General features: G+C 39.1%; 1 protein-coding gene across 4 annotated transcripts in view; it reads right to left on the bottom strand.

Annotated features, from left to right (window-relative positions):
• The window catches only part of Trub1 (TruB pseudouridine synthase family member 1), a 38,710-nt gene that overhangs the window by 7,082 nt on the left and 13,933 nt on the right, over positions 1 to 17,695 (bottom strand). For 3 of the 4 annotated variants that reach the window (XM_023715647.1, XM_004631559.2, XM_023715648.1), the window contains exon 4: positions 10,106 to 10,187. The exons of the other annotated variant lie outside the window; for it this stretch is intronic. In XM_023715647.1, the coding sequence (XP_023571415.1) occupies positions 10,106 to 10,187 (82 nt within the window). The remainder of the gene's footprint in view (positions 1 to 10,105; positions 10,188 to 17,695) is intronic. 4 annotated transcript variants of the gene reach the window in all.

Raw genomic sequence — 17,695 nt, 5'->3', positions numbered from 1 at the left:
CTGCCAGGCAGGCACTTGTGCTGCTCAGCTATATCCCCGGCCCACATAAACAGTGCTTTTAAAAAAATTTTAAACAGTGCTTTTAGAAAATCTGAATAAAGACTAATACATTAAGCTTGTCGTATCTGTTAGTCATGTTTTCATCCTGTTTGGTACTTTTTCAAATAAAATGATACAGTATTATAGTCCCATCATCTTAAAAACAAAACTATGACACACAAATTTAGTATGTGGGATTCTCACACTTAACAGATGAGTCTTTATGCACATTTCATGTTCAATAATGAACTCAATCTCAGAAACAGTCCAGAATTTGTTTAGGCCACAGTCAATGTAAAGAAATATTACTGCTTTTATGATTTTACAATATCTTTTTTCTAACACACACACACACACATATTTGAACAATATTAAACAAAATGTAATTGGCATATTGTGAACTACTGTTCTAACACACTCATAAAATTAAAAGAAATCAAGGAACAGTGTGTCCAGATTTCAGTATCAACATAGAAAGGTCAACTTAACTTTAATGTAGCCTTGACTCCTATAAGCTAAATACAAACAAAAGACTACACTCTGGGGCCGGGGAGATGGCTCAGTGGAATAAGCGCTTACCTGGCAAGCGCAAGGGCCTGAGTTCAATCCCCAGTTCCATCCAAAAAAAAAAAAGACTACACTCTGTTAGACCTAGACAGTGAAGAGCTCCAGAACTCCAAAGAATTTCTTCAGCATCTACCAAATGCCAAATCAAAGCTCATGCGGCAGTTTGTTCATAGTTTCTCAAAGAAATGTGTGTCAGTACATGGGTGAAGATTTTTCCATCAAACATTTTACTCTACTGCACCCTTAACAGAAAGTGGCCCCTTAGCCATGCAAATCAGAGACTTAAATCTCGAGGGCCAATGCTGCCACCACACTGGCAGTTGCAAAGGAGACACTGGCGACTGAATTGCAGTTGCTCACAGCTTCGCCAGGCGTTTTCAGGGCGGGAGCAGGCAACTGTCTTCTGCTGGGCTGCTCTCGGTCCTGACGCCCCTGCAGACGTGCAGCGCTTGGTCCTGCCTCCGCGATTCTCTCGCTGCAGCCCCGCGCATAAGGTGACGTGCCCCCGCTCAGGCTGCTTCTGCAAGCTCTCTCTTTTTGACTTGATATCTCAGGCATTGAGGGCATGTGCTGTTCATTTTGCAATTAATCATACATAATTTTTTAAATATTTAAAGACATTATCTCACCAGTGAAATTCTGAGTTCCTCAAAGGCAAAGATAGTTTCTCTTCTAGATAACACATACTATTAGGATGGCACTCAAGACATTCTTGCTGAAATTCAATTTACTAAAGAATAATAGAATCGCAAGGTTGAAGGGCATTTAAAAGTCACCTACACCATCATTCATCTCATATTTGAATTGCCAGAAAGAAAGCCTATAGAGCAAGTTGTTATAATAAAAGCTGAGCTTGTGATATGTGAGTGTGTGTAGTGAAGCATACCAGCTATATCTACATGATATTAGTCCAATCCAAATAATAGCTATCTATAAAAATAATGTCTCTACCTCCAAAGGAGCAAAAAAGAAATGTAGCATAAAATCTCCAAATCAAAAATATCCAGTAACTAGTACAAATTAGTATACTTGGTAAAAGAAGACAGGTATGTCACAATAAGACCTGGATAATTATGCTTTGTTTACTAACCTAATAAGACATCAGTACCACAGCATTCATTTGAAGTTAATTTTAAAGCTATTCTCATAAAATTAATATTTTCAAGATCATGTCACAAGTCATTACTGGCTTAGAATTTATGGATTCTTCCAGTGAACTTACAATGATCACTGGTACTCAACTGAACTATGGAGATAAAAAAAGTACAATGGATTCAGAAACAAAAGGCAGCTACAACACGGTACCTCTGACTGGAGAAGACCAGCCACCGCACATAGCTGTTATACTACAAAATCCACTGAACAATCACTCTTAGACATTGGACAAGAGGTAGCAAGGACTGAGCAAAGGGAAACCAGGTAATTGCGTTCTTAGGGGGAGAGAAAGGGAAATTCCAAACAAAGCAAAATGACCACATTGAACAGAGATCGGGATTTAGGGAACAGATAGAGAGATGGAGGAAGTTACTCAGAGATGTCTATAAGGGTTTCTCAAGATCCAACTCTAAGCTGCACCTACATACAGTGAGTCTCAAAACCATTAACTATATTCTACCAAAGCTCTTCTGAAGGCGACAGATGTTAGAATTTCCACCATGCAGAATGAAGCAATTTTGCTGAATAGTATCAATAGAGACCCAGAAAAGCTACACGTTCATAGTAGGAGTAATCTAGATCAAACAGATGTTTGTATGAAAAAGAGGTAGGTTTGATACAAGTGTCTTATGGCTTTATACACTTTTGGCCAAATATTTTAGATACATCCTAACAACTTCTACAAAATCAACTATAATAAATGAGTTTAACACAGTTGATAAACACTAGCCCAATATATATGTCAGTTCCACTTCTACCACTAAGAAACAACTTAGTGAAATTAAATTAAAATATCAGACTGTGGAAAATTCTATAATACATCAAAAGTATTAAACACTCAGCAATTTCATACACACAGCATACAGCATCTATATACAGGTCTGTAGTATCAGCACTTGGGAGGCTGAGACAGGTTTAGAGTTCAAAGCCAGCCCTGGCTACATGGCAAGACCCTGTCTCAAAGAAAGGAAAGAAAAAAAAAAAAATCTATGTCCAGAAAGCTTTGAAAATATGGCTACAAAAAAAAAAAAAAAAACTCAAATATTTAAAACAATAAGGTATAATCTTGTTTCATAGGTTGGAAGATTTAATATTATTAAGATAATAATTCTCTCTAAATTGATTTGTAGAATCAATTAAATTTTGAAACTCTCAGTAGACTACGTGAATGTACATATATGTGTACAAAATAAAAAGTTAATCCATATGAAAACTGCAAAGGACTTTGAAGAACCCAAACAACTACAAAAAAAAAATCACAAGCTGGAAAGCTAACATACCCTTGATTTCCAGACTTACAACAGAGCTGTGAGAAAACAGTGTGAAACTTGCATAAAAATGGGCAAGTAGGTCAAATGGAATACGGTCTAGAAGCACAAGTATATGGACCACTATTTTGACAGAGATCCCAAGATATTTAGAGAAAGCATAGTCTTCTAAAAAACGTTGTTAACGCAATTGGTGGTTAACTGTCAATTTGAGTGGACACCCAGCTGAGTTGTGCAAGCCGTTCTGCGCACGGAAGACCAGTGTAGGGAGGCTCGTTGTCTCTATCAAGAGGAAAACTGGAGGGAAGGACTTCAGCGCATTTTCCCTAGAAGAGCTTCATTGGGCCGATTTTCCTCACTCAGGCGGTTCTCTTCTGAGGGGCCCCAGTCTTCCTCTGCCCCTTGGGCATAGTCTCCTGGCTTTTAGCACAAATTCTTCAGCTTCCAGCACCAGCCTTGGGACCTGCCCTGCTGGGTTTTCTGTCACAGATGCTTCCGCCTCCTGATGGAGACTCACAGGGGACACTGCCATGGGCTCCAGCACTTCCACTGGAGCCTTCAGATCTCTAGCGAGTGGACAGACCTTTTGCATTCTTCTACATTTGACTCTGTGGGCAGCCACTGTAGGTCATCCATGTAAATTTCTGCGCATTAAATCTGATTCAGAACTGTGTGGTCTTTTGAGGAGCCATGCCTCAGCCTTGCAAGTTCTTATAAGCCCTGATTAATACAAATATCTATTTGAAAGACAAGAAACTCAGATCAATACCTGAGATTGTATTGAAAACACAGGGCGTATGGTAGTGGACATCATGGTCAACTCTACTCTTGGGTGATTTAGGAAGTTATTAGCTCTGCTCTTGTAAGTATTCTCGGTTATTTCAAAGTAAAAAGATCATCAGGGAATTTATGAACAACTTTAAGTCAATTACTTTGGACATTTTAGATGAAATAAGATAAATCCCTAAGGAAAATAATCAGGAATGATACAAGAAATAAATAATGTCCGATAATGAGCTGAAAGAGTTCCTTAATAAAGAAAATTCTAGAAGAGACGTCGGTCTATAAATTCTATCAAACATTAGAAAAAGAAAATAGATTTTTTTTTTCAGAGAGCTAGAAAAACAGAAACACTCTCTACAGAGAATAAGTACATGTTCCCCCAAAGCCTCGTGCACTCATAGGTAGAGCTTTGAGGAGGTGGCTGAATCTAGCATGTGTGAATATGGATTATGGTAACTGGATTAGTCCAATGACAGGATTAGCATGGTTCTGGGTATAGCTGGATGAATTTACTAAAGGCAGAAAAGCCAACCTGGGTGTGAGTGGCACTGACCAATAGGCTTACAGTCTGACTAGAACAAAGAGGGAAAGAGAGGCTCACTGCTGATGCTTCCTGGCTCCCATTCATGCACTCATCCCAGCAATGAGAAAGTAACTAAGATACTCCCCAACCCACTGTATGAGGTCAGCATAACTCCTGATATCAAACCACTCAATGATATTAAGACAAAGGAAAAAGACATGATAATTTCACTCATAAACATATGTAGAAAAATTCTAAGCTAAATATGAGCAAACCAAATCTAATAATTACATGTACAACAGTATATTATGACACAGCTGGATCTATTCTAGAAATGTAAAGTTAGTTTAATATTTGAATAAGTAGAAAAAGATTCAATAAATTCAAAATTTTTTTGATAAAATCAGTTTGCTTATGATGTTTTAAAAACAACATCTCAACAGATTAGTGATAGGTTATGGCCCTGGTATGAATTGCTGAATTATGGTGGTCATCCAATATGGCTGAAGCCCTTAAAACAAAAGCTTATCTTCCCAGAGACCACCTCCCCCCTTCTTCTCTAACTCAGCCCAGGGTGCAGTTTCCTTTCGCCTTTCCCGCCACCTCAGGGAAGACCCCAATCAGCTCCTCAAGTTTATCTAAACATCCCCTCAAACCCCACCCTAACAAAAGGCCATAGAAGCCTCAGCCTCCATTTGTTCCAATCCAGAGAATTCCTTATCTTCCCAAATTCTCTGTGTCCTTCAAGATAATGAAGCCCTTTTCCCTTTTTCCTTCTGCCTGTTTCTCTGCTGTGTCACCGTCAAAACCTATCAATTAGGAATAGAAGTTAACTTCCACACTTTGATAAGGAAGCTATGAACATCAAGAGTAAAAAATCTTTAAGAAATAAGATAGGAAGACTTGGTTTTCCAGATACCAAGACTCAGTCTCAAACTATAGCAATAAAGATACTTTGGTGTTCAAGCCAGGATAATCAAATTGGCAATGAAATAAGTTCTAAGCAAATCTATACTTGAATAATAGTAGAGAAAAAGGAAAGGCCAACTGGCTATTAGCAGAAGAGGAAATGATGGATGGTTGAGATCTAAAGTGAAAGGCAAAGCAGTAAGAATTTCTAGAACATAGAAAAATACCTTCATATTTGTAGTGATTGGTACATTGTGTCAATTTGAGAAGTTAAAAGCTTGACTGAATCAGCTCAGCAATTCCACACCTAGGGCATGGAGGCCACACGTTAGAGTGACTCATCACCTAACAAGGGAACTGAGCAAGGATGGAGTGTTCCACTTCCTCCGTCTTCCTAGCCAGCATGCAAGGAAGGGAGACAGGCTTGTTAGAAGGCACAGGTGCCACCCCTCCCTTTGCTTTTTGCTGTTTTCTGCTGCCAGGAACAGCCGCTCTCTGCCATGTGCTACTCTGCCTTGGAGCCAGTTGAGTATGGACTGAAACCTCCACTGTCAGCTAAATACACATTTCCTTCCTTAATTCTGGGTGTCTGGTATTTTGTCCCAGCAACGAGTGAAAAGTATCCACAACAATGGTTTTGAGGTAGGAAAAATGTTCTTAAAGGAAGCTACAAAAACTAACTATAAGTGAAAAATGTGGTAAGCTGGACCAATCAAAGTTAAGAACAGCTATTTTTCAGGAGGTGGAAAAGGCAAGCTGTGGAGTAAGGAAAAACATCTGAGACCATATTTAAAGTGCATAAAAAAGTCATACAAATTAAAAAAAAAAAGTAGGGCCAGCAAGATAGCTCAGTGGCCTTGTGCTTGCCAGGCAAGTATTGTCTGTTCGATCCCCAGTACAAAAAAAAAATAAGTAAATAAATAAAAAATACACACAAGCAACCTGATTAACAACATACAAAAGATGTCAAAAAACACATGATTATGTGTTGAGTCTCGTTAGCAATCAAATTAAAACTGGCACCCAGCTACACTCTAGCCCTACTTACAGTCTGTACTGTTTGTTTGAATCATAGTTAGAAATCCAACGAATTTTCAGTCAGCCACTAGAGTGCCAATCAGCTTTCTGCACCACGACTGAAATGTGGGCAGCCGACCTACACAGTGCGATGGAGACACTCTTGCTAGATATAACATCAACTAGATAATTTGAAGACTTTTGATAATATCCTGTCTCAGCATCTTTGTTTAGAACAAAAGATCAGAGTGAGATAAGCACTTCACTTTCTATTTCCTGCCTCACAATAACCCCCCAGAGAGGCAGGACAGACTATCTCCCCTGTAGGCCAAGTTAGGCCTTTCCAAAAAAAGCTTTGTGCTCTTCTAGCCTGCTCCAGTGTCCTGAGCTCAGTAGAGAAGAGATGAGCACAGTGAAGCTGTGTCCTTGGAGACACCAGCAACAGGGCCAGAGGCTCAACACCCACCTAAGTATTACTACTGAAAAGAACAGCAAGAAGGCAGGAAGTCTCTACTGAGACTGCTTCTGCGGCCTGCCTTACTTATCCACACACTATTTCATTCTATATGCTACATATTTCACCAGGAATATTGGGAGGACCAAAAAAGACACGGTTTCAGCCCCACACATGGCTCGAGAAATAAAGACACAAAGTGTGTAAATAGTAAAAAAAAATTAAGAATTGAGGGTGCTGTGATAGGAAATAAAAGGGCTCTGTTTATATAGTTTGAATTTGGAGCCTACAAATCCAATAATTTCTTCTTATCTTCTAGCACTGCATTACCTGATACAATAGCTAAGAATAGTATGTGCCAAGCCAGGACAGAAAAATTGAAGACTATTCATTTGCCACTGACTGCAGATTCTTGGTTGCACTATCTAAAATGTCGGTTGTTCTCCCAGGTCAATTAAGAACTGCATTTTGCAGTTACAGCGAGGGTGGGAGGGGTGGCATCGCTGGTCTTCAACGAGCAGGACTGGTCAGGCTACGTGTCCTGCCAAAGGAGATCAGAACGGAGGAGGAACTGTCCTCGGTACTGCCTAACTCTGGGCTGTCCGCCAGAGAGTCCCATAGAAGAAAAGACTGTTTATAATTACCCGAGGCTTTAATTTAATTTAATTTTACATTTAAACAAAGTATTCTTTGCCCAATTTTATATATACTGAATTTCCTAGTACTGAGGCATTGGTAAACTTGTATCAGTCTGCATTTGTACTGTGGCAGGCATGAGTAACTGATGTAGAAGTGTAAACATCTGATTACTTCACGAAGACTTTTAGTGTAGGAATACTTGTATATTTACATATCAGCACACCTACTTAATATAAATTGCCTTTATCTGTGACATTTCATTCACTGCATTATATTGACTTTAAAAGTATGTGCATGTCAGTTAGAGTATTTCTGGATTTCATTTCAGGATAGTAATAAAAGCATATAAAATATTTGTCACAGGGCCCAGAATTAATTCTTCAAGCACTGAGAACCTTTAAGACAATAAATTCTACCTGAAAGAGTAAATAAAATCTGAAAGGTACAATAGATACTGTAAAAAGGAAAGAAACTGTCCAACGGGAAGGAACATGTGAGATGAGGGAAAGGAGAAAAGAAAAAAAAAAGGAAAAATATGTACGTATATACGTAGTACAGCTTGGATAACTGCACTGCTGATTTCTACAGGTCTACTGCAAGAAGCAGGCAATAGCTTAAATTTTTTGACCAAATTTGCATGCTTATATCTGGTACTCTGAACAAGTAATTTGAAGACAACAATATGCAAAATAACCATTGTTGAATTCCAATCATCTTGTTTAGTGAAACTGTGCATTGTTTATTTTTCTATTTTTTTATTCTCTTTAAGAAAAAAAAGTGTCCTTACGGAACACAGGCTAGGTTTTCCTTTCATTTATCTTCCCCTTGCCGCTTGTGATAGGGGCTCTGATGGTCAGTGGGTGCAGGATGATTTATTGAAAGCACACCGAGAAACCACGCCAATCTGCACAGCGCCTGGAGCTCTCACTTTTCCTAGACCACAAACACTATTCTATAAACTGTATGAAGCTCTCCTGTACAGGGCCTGAAGAGCCTTACTTAGTTCCTCTATGACTTATTACATTATAATAAATTATCCTATCAAACTGAGCTATCTTTAAGGTAAGTAAATAAATTAGAAATTATCCGACACAGAGTACACTTTTTAAAACTCCCAAACATTTAAAGCTAGGAAGAGTGTATTTAAGTATTTCCGTCAGCCCGAATACTCTTCTTGTATTCTCCACTCAGTAAACTACAGAACTGTGCAATCAATTTTAACCCAAAAACCTCGGTTATGGTTGACAATTCCTCAGTATTCCCCTCCATTCATCAACATTCAACAAATCTCACCAGAGGTATGTACTACCCACCATTCTAATGTGAAGCTTTTTCTCTACCTCCCCCACCCTGTTCCAAGTTACCCTCATCTCTGCCAGGGCTACAAGAGCCTCATGACTTGCCTATGAGACCCCAATATCCATTCTCTTCCAATCAATCAACTTAGTAACACTGTAACATTATCATCATTTTGGACACGAAGAAACAAACATAAAGAGATTACGAGAGTTCAAGGTTACACAGCTGTAACAGGGCACAGCTAGAAATTAAGCCTATTTAGTGTAGTCCATTTCATAATTGTGAAGCTTTAACCATATACTATCCTATGACTTACTCTGAATATCAATCACTCTTATTTACATGTGGTAAATGGAGATAAACACATAGGAGACCTAATTACATAATACTGCCACTATCCATTTATATACTCTGGAAATTTCTGCTATCTTCTTATAGCCTTACGCCCCTTAAATCATGAAAGCCTTCTGGCTGAAGGTTATAGTTAGGTGTCAGCTAAATAAGGGTCTGCTACTATTTGCTCATACTGTTAATAATTTCTGGGATAATTTAACATCTAGTTTGAAAAAGACTCAGAAATAAATAGCGATCTTTTCATTATGTTACTTCATTAACTGGGCAAGATACTAAGCTACATATAAATATTAACAGTATAAGAGAAGCTATTATGAGTAAGAAAAAGGTCAGACTCACTACAGGGGCAATTAATAATATATAATAAAGATAACTGACCTAAAAACATAGGGAAGCCAGATGCTGGACTCCCTATGGCCAAATGAAGAACAGATAACACCAAGCATGGGGGGAAAATGCCTACAAATAACTCACAATCGGTGACATAATAATGCAGGTGAACCGACTGACAAAACTGCACCGGCTGCTTTATAAATAGCACAAGCGCTGTGAGAGTTGCTGGGAGACCAATTCATTTATCTATCCTTTCTTAAAGCAGGCTTAGAAGGAATGGCAGAAAAATTAAGGTGGGCCTTAGAGAGTTATACTCTACTTTAGAAAATTAGCTTTCCCTCTGTACTGTCTTTTTCCTCCAAAAGCACAGGAACATGATGAGTGTTCAGGACTAACCCTGGCACAGTCACTTCTACTTTAACAGCTAAGAGGTAATTATTTTTAAAAGGCAAGACAGGTAAGATCTAGCAAGACAGTATCTCTGCTTTTTCATTTACTAGGGAAAAATAACCTAGAATCTAGCTATAAATGTTTTGGGTAGGGAAGAATAAATCAACACTGCAAAGATTCATTATATAAAAAAATTATAAAAAGTGTTTATGCATAAACTTATACCAAATAACAATGTGATAATTTCCAAATTTCTTAACCTAAAGAAATGTACTAAAATCACCGGAAATACCAAGTTAAGAGTTTTATGTTTAAGTCATGCATTTAGAGAAACATTCTCCAGATGTTAAGAACTTCATGACATGGACTTCGTACCATAAGGTTTTTCGTCCGTCACCTTCCCCGTAGAATCTAGTGTGTCGGTGGCTTTCCCCAGCTCTCCAATGGCAATGTACCTCTAGAGGAAGGAAGAACAAAGGCCCAAGAGTTAATAAAAAAACCATCGCATGTGCCCTGAGTTTACACAGGATTATACTAACACTACTAGCCTAATACAAAAGGAAGGCAAACACCATACACTACAACAGCTGTGTCAGTTTGCTCCCAATCAAAGGAAGCACTTGTGTTATTTGAGGAAAAACTCACATATTTTCCACGTGAGAAACAAAAACCTGATTACAGTGATAATGTCTATAAGCATTATCTCAAATTTTTTAAAACATTTTTCTATGGAGAAGTTTGTTGTTTAAAGAAAGTTTTCAAACACCATTGGCCATCCACATCCACAAGTTCTGCATCCATAAATCCAACCAAATAATCGCAACATCAAGGGTTCCCCAAATCTGCATCTGGACTGAGTATGAACGTGCCCCTTTTCTTGTCACTGTTGCGTAACGGATACAGTTTAGCATCTATGTGCACAAAACATACACAGTAGTAGGTATTCTAAGTAATCCAGAGATGACTTAAACTCAGTGTACTGGAAGATGCATTTAAATTATATGCAAACACGATGCCATCTTCTGTAAGAGACTTAAGCACTTGTGGATTTTGGTGTCCACGGAGGCTCTGGAACCTACCACCCTCCACATACACCAGAAACAAATGGATACCCAGGAGTAGAGAGAATAACACAGAAAACTATGACATGGCCACAATAAGAATCAATCATTTTACCACACATACAACTAAAATTTTAAATATGCCAATTGATTACTTATATGAAATACCAAGACCAGTCTTAGTAACTAATCACCCGTAAGCAAGAGCATGGAAAGTGAGCAAAACAGAGCAGGGGTAGCACACTTAACTATTACATGTAGAACCTAGCATACTTGGAGATTTCATAGATACAATCTAGATGTTTAAAATTAGGGTAAAATGTAAAGAGAAGTTAGCTAGGCATGGTGGCACACACCTGTGATCCCAGCACTCCAGTGGCTGAGGCAAGAGGATCACCATTAGGTCAAGGCTAGCCTGGGCTACACAGGGAGTTCAAGCCCAGCCTGAACTGCACAGTGAGACCCTGTCTCACACAAGGGTTGGGGAAGAAACTGATATACAGCTCTCCAAAAGGAAAGTCACTTTTCAGAATTACTATGGACAAATGAAGAATCATATCATTCTTACATAACTGAGGACTATCTTCTCATCCGAGGGAACCCTGGTACACACTCTTAAGTATTCATTTTTGGTCAAATTCTAGTTTCATTTGAAGTATCACACACAGAACTGAGAAAAGCACAGGGACTGTTATTTCCCACTAAAAATAATCTGTATTTATATGAGCAGGTTTTTTGTTGTTGTTTTTACTTTTCTTTTATATTTTAGGGAAGGGTCTACAGGGTGTTCAGGACTTACTACTAGATCGGACTTGCAGTGATCTGCCTGTTTACAGCATCCCAAGCGCTGGGATTACAGGCACGCGCCACCACACCTAGTCTCAATTGCCACCTCAGCACACCCCAGGGGTGGGGCCGGCATGGCAGGCCTGGGGATTGAACCCCCAGCTCCTGTGCCTGCTTGCAGGTGCTTTAATCTGCTGAGCTATTTGGCAGCTCTGAGCAGTTTTTTTGGGGTTTTTTTTTTTTTTTTGGGTGAAACTGGGGATTGAACTCAGGCCCTTACCAGGCAAGCGCTTATTCTACTGAGCTATCTCCCTGGCCCTCTGAGCAGTTCTTAAAGACAAAATCAAGGTAATTTTTAGAAAAGTAAGTTTAGTAATGATAATGACATTTATGCTTATGAACAGGGTCAGAGAGAAAAATATTAAAAATTTAAAGCCCACAAACATGCAAACATTTACAGCAGCCAAAGTCCTTTGATAAAATTACCTGTACATTACATTCTTGGGTTAAAAAAAAAATACAGTATAGGAGATGTTTCAATGTATTTGAAGTAATTTTTTTTTCTTTTTTACCAGGAATCAAACTCACACCTTGTGCTTGCCAAGCAGGTGGTGGGTGCCACTGAGCTATCTCCCTAGCCTTCAATCGAGGTAATTTTAAAAACCTTCATCAAGATTAATAAAAGTTGGGCCAGCAAGATAACTCAGTAGTCTAAAGCACCTGCTTAGGCAAGCTTAGGCAAAGTGCACAGGGACCACACCACATGCTATACCTGCCCTGCCCCCAGTGGGCTGAGCTGGCCACACACACAAAAAAAGATTAATAAAGGTCAGTTTCTTGTCACCGAATATTCAGTCCTACCACCTGCTATGCCCCACCCCTGTTCCAACTTAAACTCGCTGGGTCTAGTCTCTGGCTCAACCATAGAGGGCAAGTTGGTTAAGTTAGTCTTGTCTGCTTCTTGTCTCAAAATGAGGAAATTAATAGCAAGCACCTCATGAGGAGAGGTAAATTAGAACCACAGTGTCTGGCTCTGGTAAACAATGGACACTGGCACTAGTACCATTATATCAAGCAAGGACAGGAAGGGGTAAGATTTAGGGAGGGAGAGGAGGAAAAAGAACAGCAGAACAAGAAGGGAGTCAGGAAAAGGAAGAGGGAGAGAAAAAGGAATCCAAAGAGCAAGAGAAGGAGGAGGATGAGGAAAAAAAGGAGCAAGAGGAGCAGAATAATCGATAATAACAGTAATCAGAGTGAATCACTCATCTGGTTAAAGTGAGCTGCCATACAAAAAATATGAATTTCTATGGTACTTCCCTATAAGAGTCTACCTACCTGCACAAGAAAAGCAGTGCAACCCTGCATACTGTGCCATTTCATTGGTGAGCCACTTATTCATTTGTTTCTTCAGTATAGTGTTGGGTATAGAACCTAGGGCCTTGTGCACGCAAGGCAAGCGCTCTACCACTGAGCCACATCCCCAGCCCCCGCGAGCCACTTTTAGGAGTTACCCAGTAAGATTCCAGCACAGCCTTCCAGGACAGTCAAAAGCCAAGAGATTCCAATAACAAAACCATGTTCACCTTTCAAAGCTCCCCTGTAAAACCCACCCCAACTCCTAATCACCTAGTCCCAAGCACCCAAAATATGGCCAAGAGATGATGCTCTACATCATACATAAAAAGAATAAAGTCCTGTATCAGATCCACAAATTTCTCCATGTTTTTTTATTTTTTATTTTTTAGTTTTTTGCATATTTATTTATTTATTTATTTATTTCCATAATTATATTGACAGACAAATAGCTCTCCATGTTTTTTAAAGACCATGAATGTACAGAGTATTCTCCTAGGTGTTTAGGAGACACACCAACATAAGCTAGAAGGGTTACGTTATCTCTAGGTCTATAGGAGGCTACAAGGTAGAAGGATAAGATAACAGTAGAACAACTACAGCATAGAGGAAAGAACAGAATGGTGATAACAGGCCTAAGTTCTGTCACCAGAAGTTCATTCTCCGGAGCTCCCATACCGTACTGCTTCATACACAATTACCCATACATGACCAATGCTTTCCAAGTATAATTTATGTTTTGATTCTTACCTTCGCAAATTATCAGGATTTTGCACTATTGTTCTGCTGTATTCCTTACTTGATGGAAATACGGTAGCAGTTTAATAACATCTTGATAGAATTATAAACAGGAGCAGTTTCTCTGTGTACAAGTCTTCAGGTTTTACCCTAATTTTGGACATCTAGACTGTATCTACGAAATCTCCAGTCGTTCTAGGTTCCACAGCTATTGCGTATTTGGCTATATGTTGATTATTTTTTGGAGGGGGCGTGTTACGGTTGTACCTAGATGTCCTCCCAAGCCCTCATTCAGTTGTGAGGTGGACTTCTAGAGCTTGTGACTGATTCACAGTCCGAGACTTGCATTAAGGGTGTGAGTGCTACGCCCACTCTAGGGTGGGTAGCCTGAATAGAAGGGACAGAAAGCAGCTTGTCTCTCTCTCTGTCTCTAACATAGGGGGAGAGCACCGAAAGCAGGAGCTCTCAAGCATTTTGGCTCTAGAACCCCTGTACACTCTTAAGACTTACGGAGAAACCCGGATACAGGTTTCTAAAAGAATACAGTGCATCTGTCAATATTTACTACACTAGAAATTAAAAACTGAAAAATGTTTAAAATATTATGTCAATGTTAAAACAGTACGTACACATTCCATCAGCCATCACAGCAGTGCTGTCATGACACATCTGATAAATTGAAAAATTTCACTTCCATGAAGTTTGAAGTAAAAAAGGCAAAATTATGAAAATAGTTTTGACTCCCATGGGCCCTCCAAGCCCCATCCAAAAGCCTGAGGACCACATCTTACAAGCCAATCACAGGTCTAAATCACAGCTGTTTCCAACTCTACCTTGTTCTGGCACCAGTTATTAATTTAGTTCAATTCTATTCAGTTACCCAAAGCTAGAAAACTTGCCCAGACAGATAATCCAGCTGAAACAAAGCTTCACCACCAGAAAGATAGGAGATAGAGGAAAAACAGACAGGAAGCTGGAAGCATAGAGCCATGCCACTTCTATCCTATGGGGTCTCAAGTATTTCCTTACACTGGCCCTTACAGAGACTTTAGCGAGATTTTGGAGTTGTTTATTCTCCAGCACATGTACCTGGGAATACTGACTTCTTTTACTGTATTCACTGCAACATCATTATACTATACAATGAAACAAATGGAAGTCCTACAGACTATTCCACTGAGCTGTACGTGCTCGTCAGGACTCAAGGTTTCTCACTAACACTGCTCTTCCCTACTCACCTTCCAGCTCCCTGAGTCCCACAGCAGATACTAGTAGAATCACTAAGAGCCAATCAGCTTCTGTACCCTTAAGGAGAGACGAAAAGGTTTATATTGTGGAAGTGTGTGCAAAAATTTTTACCTCAAATAAGCAATAGTTTTGTCTGACACTCACTTTTGAAACGTTGTGATTCAAATTTTCATGTATGTATTTATTTAGTACTGAGAACTGAACTTAGGACCTTGTCCTTGCCAGGCAGGCGCTGTGCTGCTGAGCTATATCCCTAACCCCTCAGATTTTCACAAGCAAAGGAAGGATATTATTTAGATGAGGCAGAATATTTTTTAGAGGCCTACTAAATCCTTTGAATGTCTTCATTATGAAGAAATAGCTCTTTATAGTTCCTAAGTGTAAGCCCTTCAAATTTTTCAATACAGTACTTACGAAATGTTTGAATATTAATAGAGGAAAAAGAAAAGGTACAAATTGGACTAGCCTCTGGAGACGACTGATTAGAATGCTAAAATTTTAGAGAGGTGTGGAAGTTGAAGAGGGGCCTTATTAGAGCCACACTTCAGAGGTCTCACAACCAGTTCACCTAAAAAATGCTGTAATGCTCTTAGGGCAAGTTTCTGTTCTCTGACCACATGCTTCTGACCACATGGAAAATTTTATACACCCTAAGAATAATACCTGTGCATTCACTGGAGGTGATAATAAACCTGCTTTCTGAGAAAATGCTAGCTTTGCTTGCAGGTACCACTGTGGTTGTCTTTCATATACGGGGGTAACCTTATGCTTGAAAAATGCTAATTAGATTCAAGTTTTCATAAGAGGATATCAACCCTCACATCTGTTTACCTGATCTCTGGAACACCTATAAAGTAACCAGCTTCAATCACTGATATAAAAAAACTAATAAAAATAGCACTCCAACACCTCATCAAAGACTGTTACTTCAAAGTACAGTATCTGCTATCCCAGCTTTTGCTGAATATTTGACTCAAAGAAATTATAATTTAGGGAAGATGGCAGGCAGACAGACTATTGCCTTCTTTTAGATAACCTCTCTCCTATATTTAAGCCAAGTTAAGCCAAAGGCATACATTAGCCTAACTTCTTAGATCATTTTACCTATTATTTCTATGCACATTTGTATCTGCTGTAAACTATTTTTGAGAAGTATCACTTGTTATTCAGTGTTTCTTATTATAAGACATTGTTTCTGACTTTATACCCAGAAAAATTCTGTCTCTCCCTTCAAGAACTGACAGGCTTATCCTGATGACTGTCATAACTTTGCCAATAAATCATAGATAGCAATGAAGAAAGATGCAACTAACAGCATTCAATATTTCCAGCAGAACTTCCTTGTGTAAAATTCATATGGGACTTCTAGCTAGAGAAATCTAACATGATTAGAACTCTGGAAGGAAAAGATTTGGTGATACATGACACAGTGATTACACTATTACTTAGCAACTTCTATATAGAAGGCAGAAGGCTCGCTAACTGGGCTTGGCAGTTGTACACACTTGTAATCCCAGCTACTTGGGAAGCTAAGATAGGAGGATCACAAGTTCAAGGCTGGGGCTGGAGAGATGGCTCAGTGGTCTAAAGCACCTACTTAGAACAAGCTTAGCAAAGCATCGGGGACCGCGGTTCAATCCCCCAGCACCACATGCCAGCCAGCCTCGCCCCCTGGTGGGCTGAGTTGGCCACACACACACACCACTCTCTCTCTCTCTTTCTCTCTCTCTCAAATAAATAAAAAATTAAAAAAAAAAAAAAAAAAAAAAAAAAAACAAGTTCAAGGCTAGCCTGCATATCTTAGGAAGACCCTATCTCAAAATAAAAAATAAATACAAGGGTTAGAAATGGGGCTTGTAGGGCTGGAGAGATGGCTCAGTGGTCTAAAGCACCTACTTGAAACAAGCTTGGCAAAGCACAGGGACTGCGGTTCGATCCCCCAGCACCACATGCCAGCCAGCCCTGCCCCCTGGTGGGCTGAGCTGGCCACACACACACACACACAATAAATAAATGTAATAAAGAAAAATAAATAAATAATTGAAAAAATATTTAAAAAAAAAAAAAGAAATGGGGCTTGTAGTGAGACCCCAATAACTAATTCTCTCACACACACGGAAATAAAACATGTTTTTAAAATCTATTATACATGTGACCCAAGCGCATGCATTAAAACATTAAACATAGATACATGAAAGATTCCAGAGAAACATGATCGTAGGCAAAACAAAGCTTACATAAGACAGAACAGCAAGAATGATGAATACAGGGCAGGTATGTGTCTTTTCTTAACTTTTATACCTTGTTCTGAATAAAAGGAAAAGCAAGAAAAGTTGGGTGGTCTGCCTAGTCTCTAGCCTTCACAGATGGAGGCTAAATAATGGGCTGATGGTGTAATGTTTTTGTTGTTGATGTTGTTTGGTTTCTGGAGATAGGGATTTGTTATGTAGTTCTGGCTGGCCTTGAACTCACTCACCCTGTGGCCCAGCTGGCCTGGAATTCCCACAATCCTCTGCCTCAGCCTTCTGAGTACTGGGTGTACTACCAGGTCCAGCTAAAAATTTTATTTAAAAGGCCACTATTCTACCTACCAATTACAGTGGTTGTATGAACTGGAGTAGTGTGTTGTAAAGAATTTTAAGGCTATTTCTTAATTTTGTAGACTGCCTGGTAGCCATATTCAATTAGTAATGTCTCTAATTAGGACTTGCTAGTGAGAAATATAATATTCCTGTAACATTAATATTGAATACCATTCCAGAATAAAATATTTCAGGCT

Source organism: Octodon degus, unplaced genomic scaffold, assembly GCF_000260255.1.
Source record: "Octodon degus isolate 3935 unplaced genomic scaffold, OctDeg1.0 scaffold00042, whole genome shotgun sequence".
Taxonomy (NCBI): Eukaryota; Metazoa; Chordata; class Mammalia; order Rodentia; family Octodontidae; genus Octodon; species Octodon degus.
Note: the sequence above shows the minus strand (reverse complement) of the source record. Positions and strands in the feature narration are given on the sequence as shown.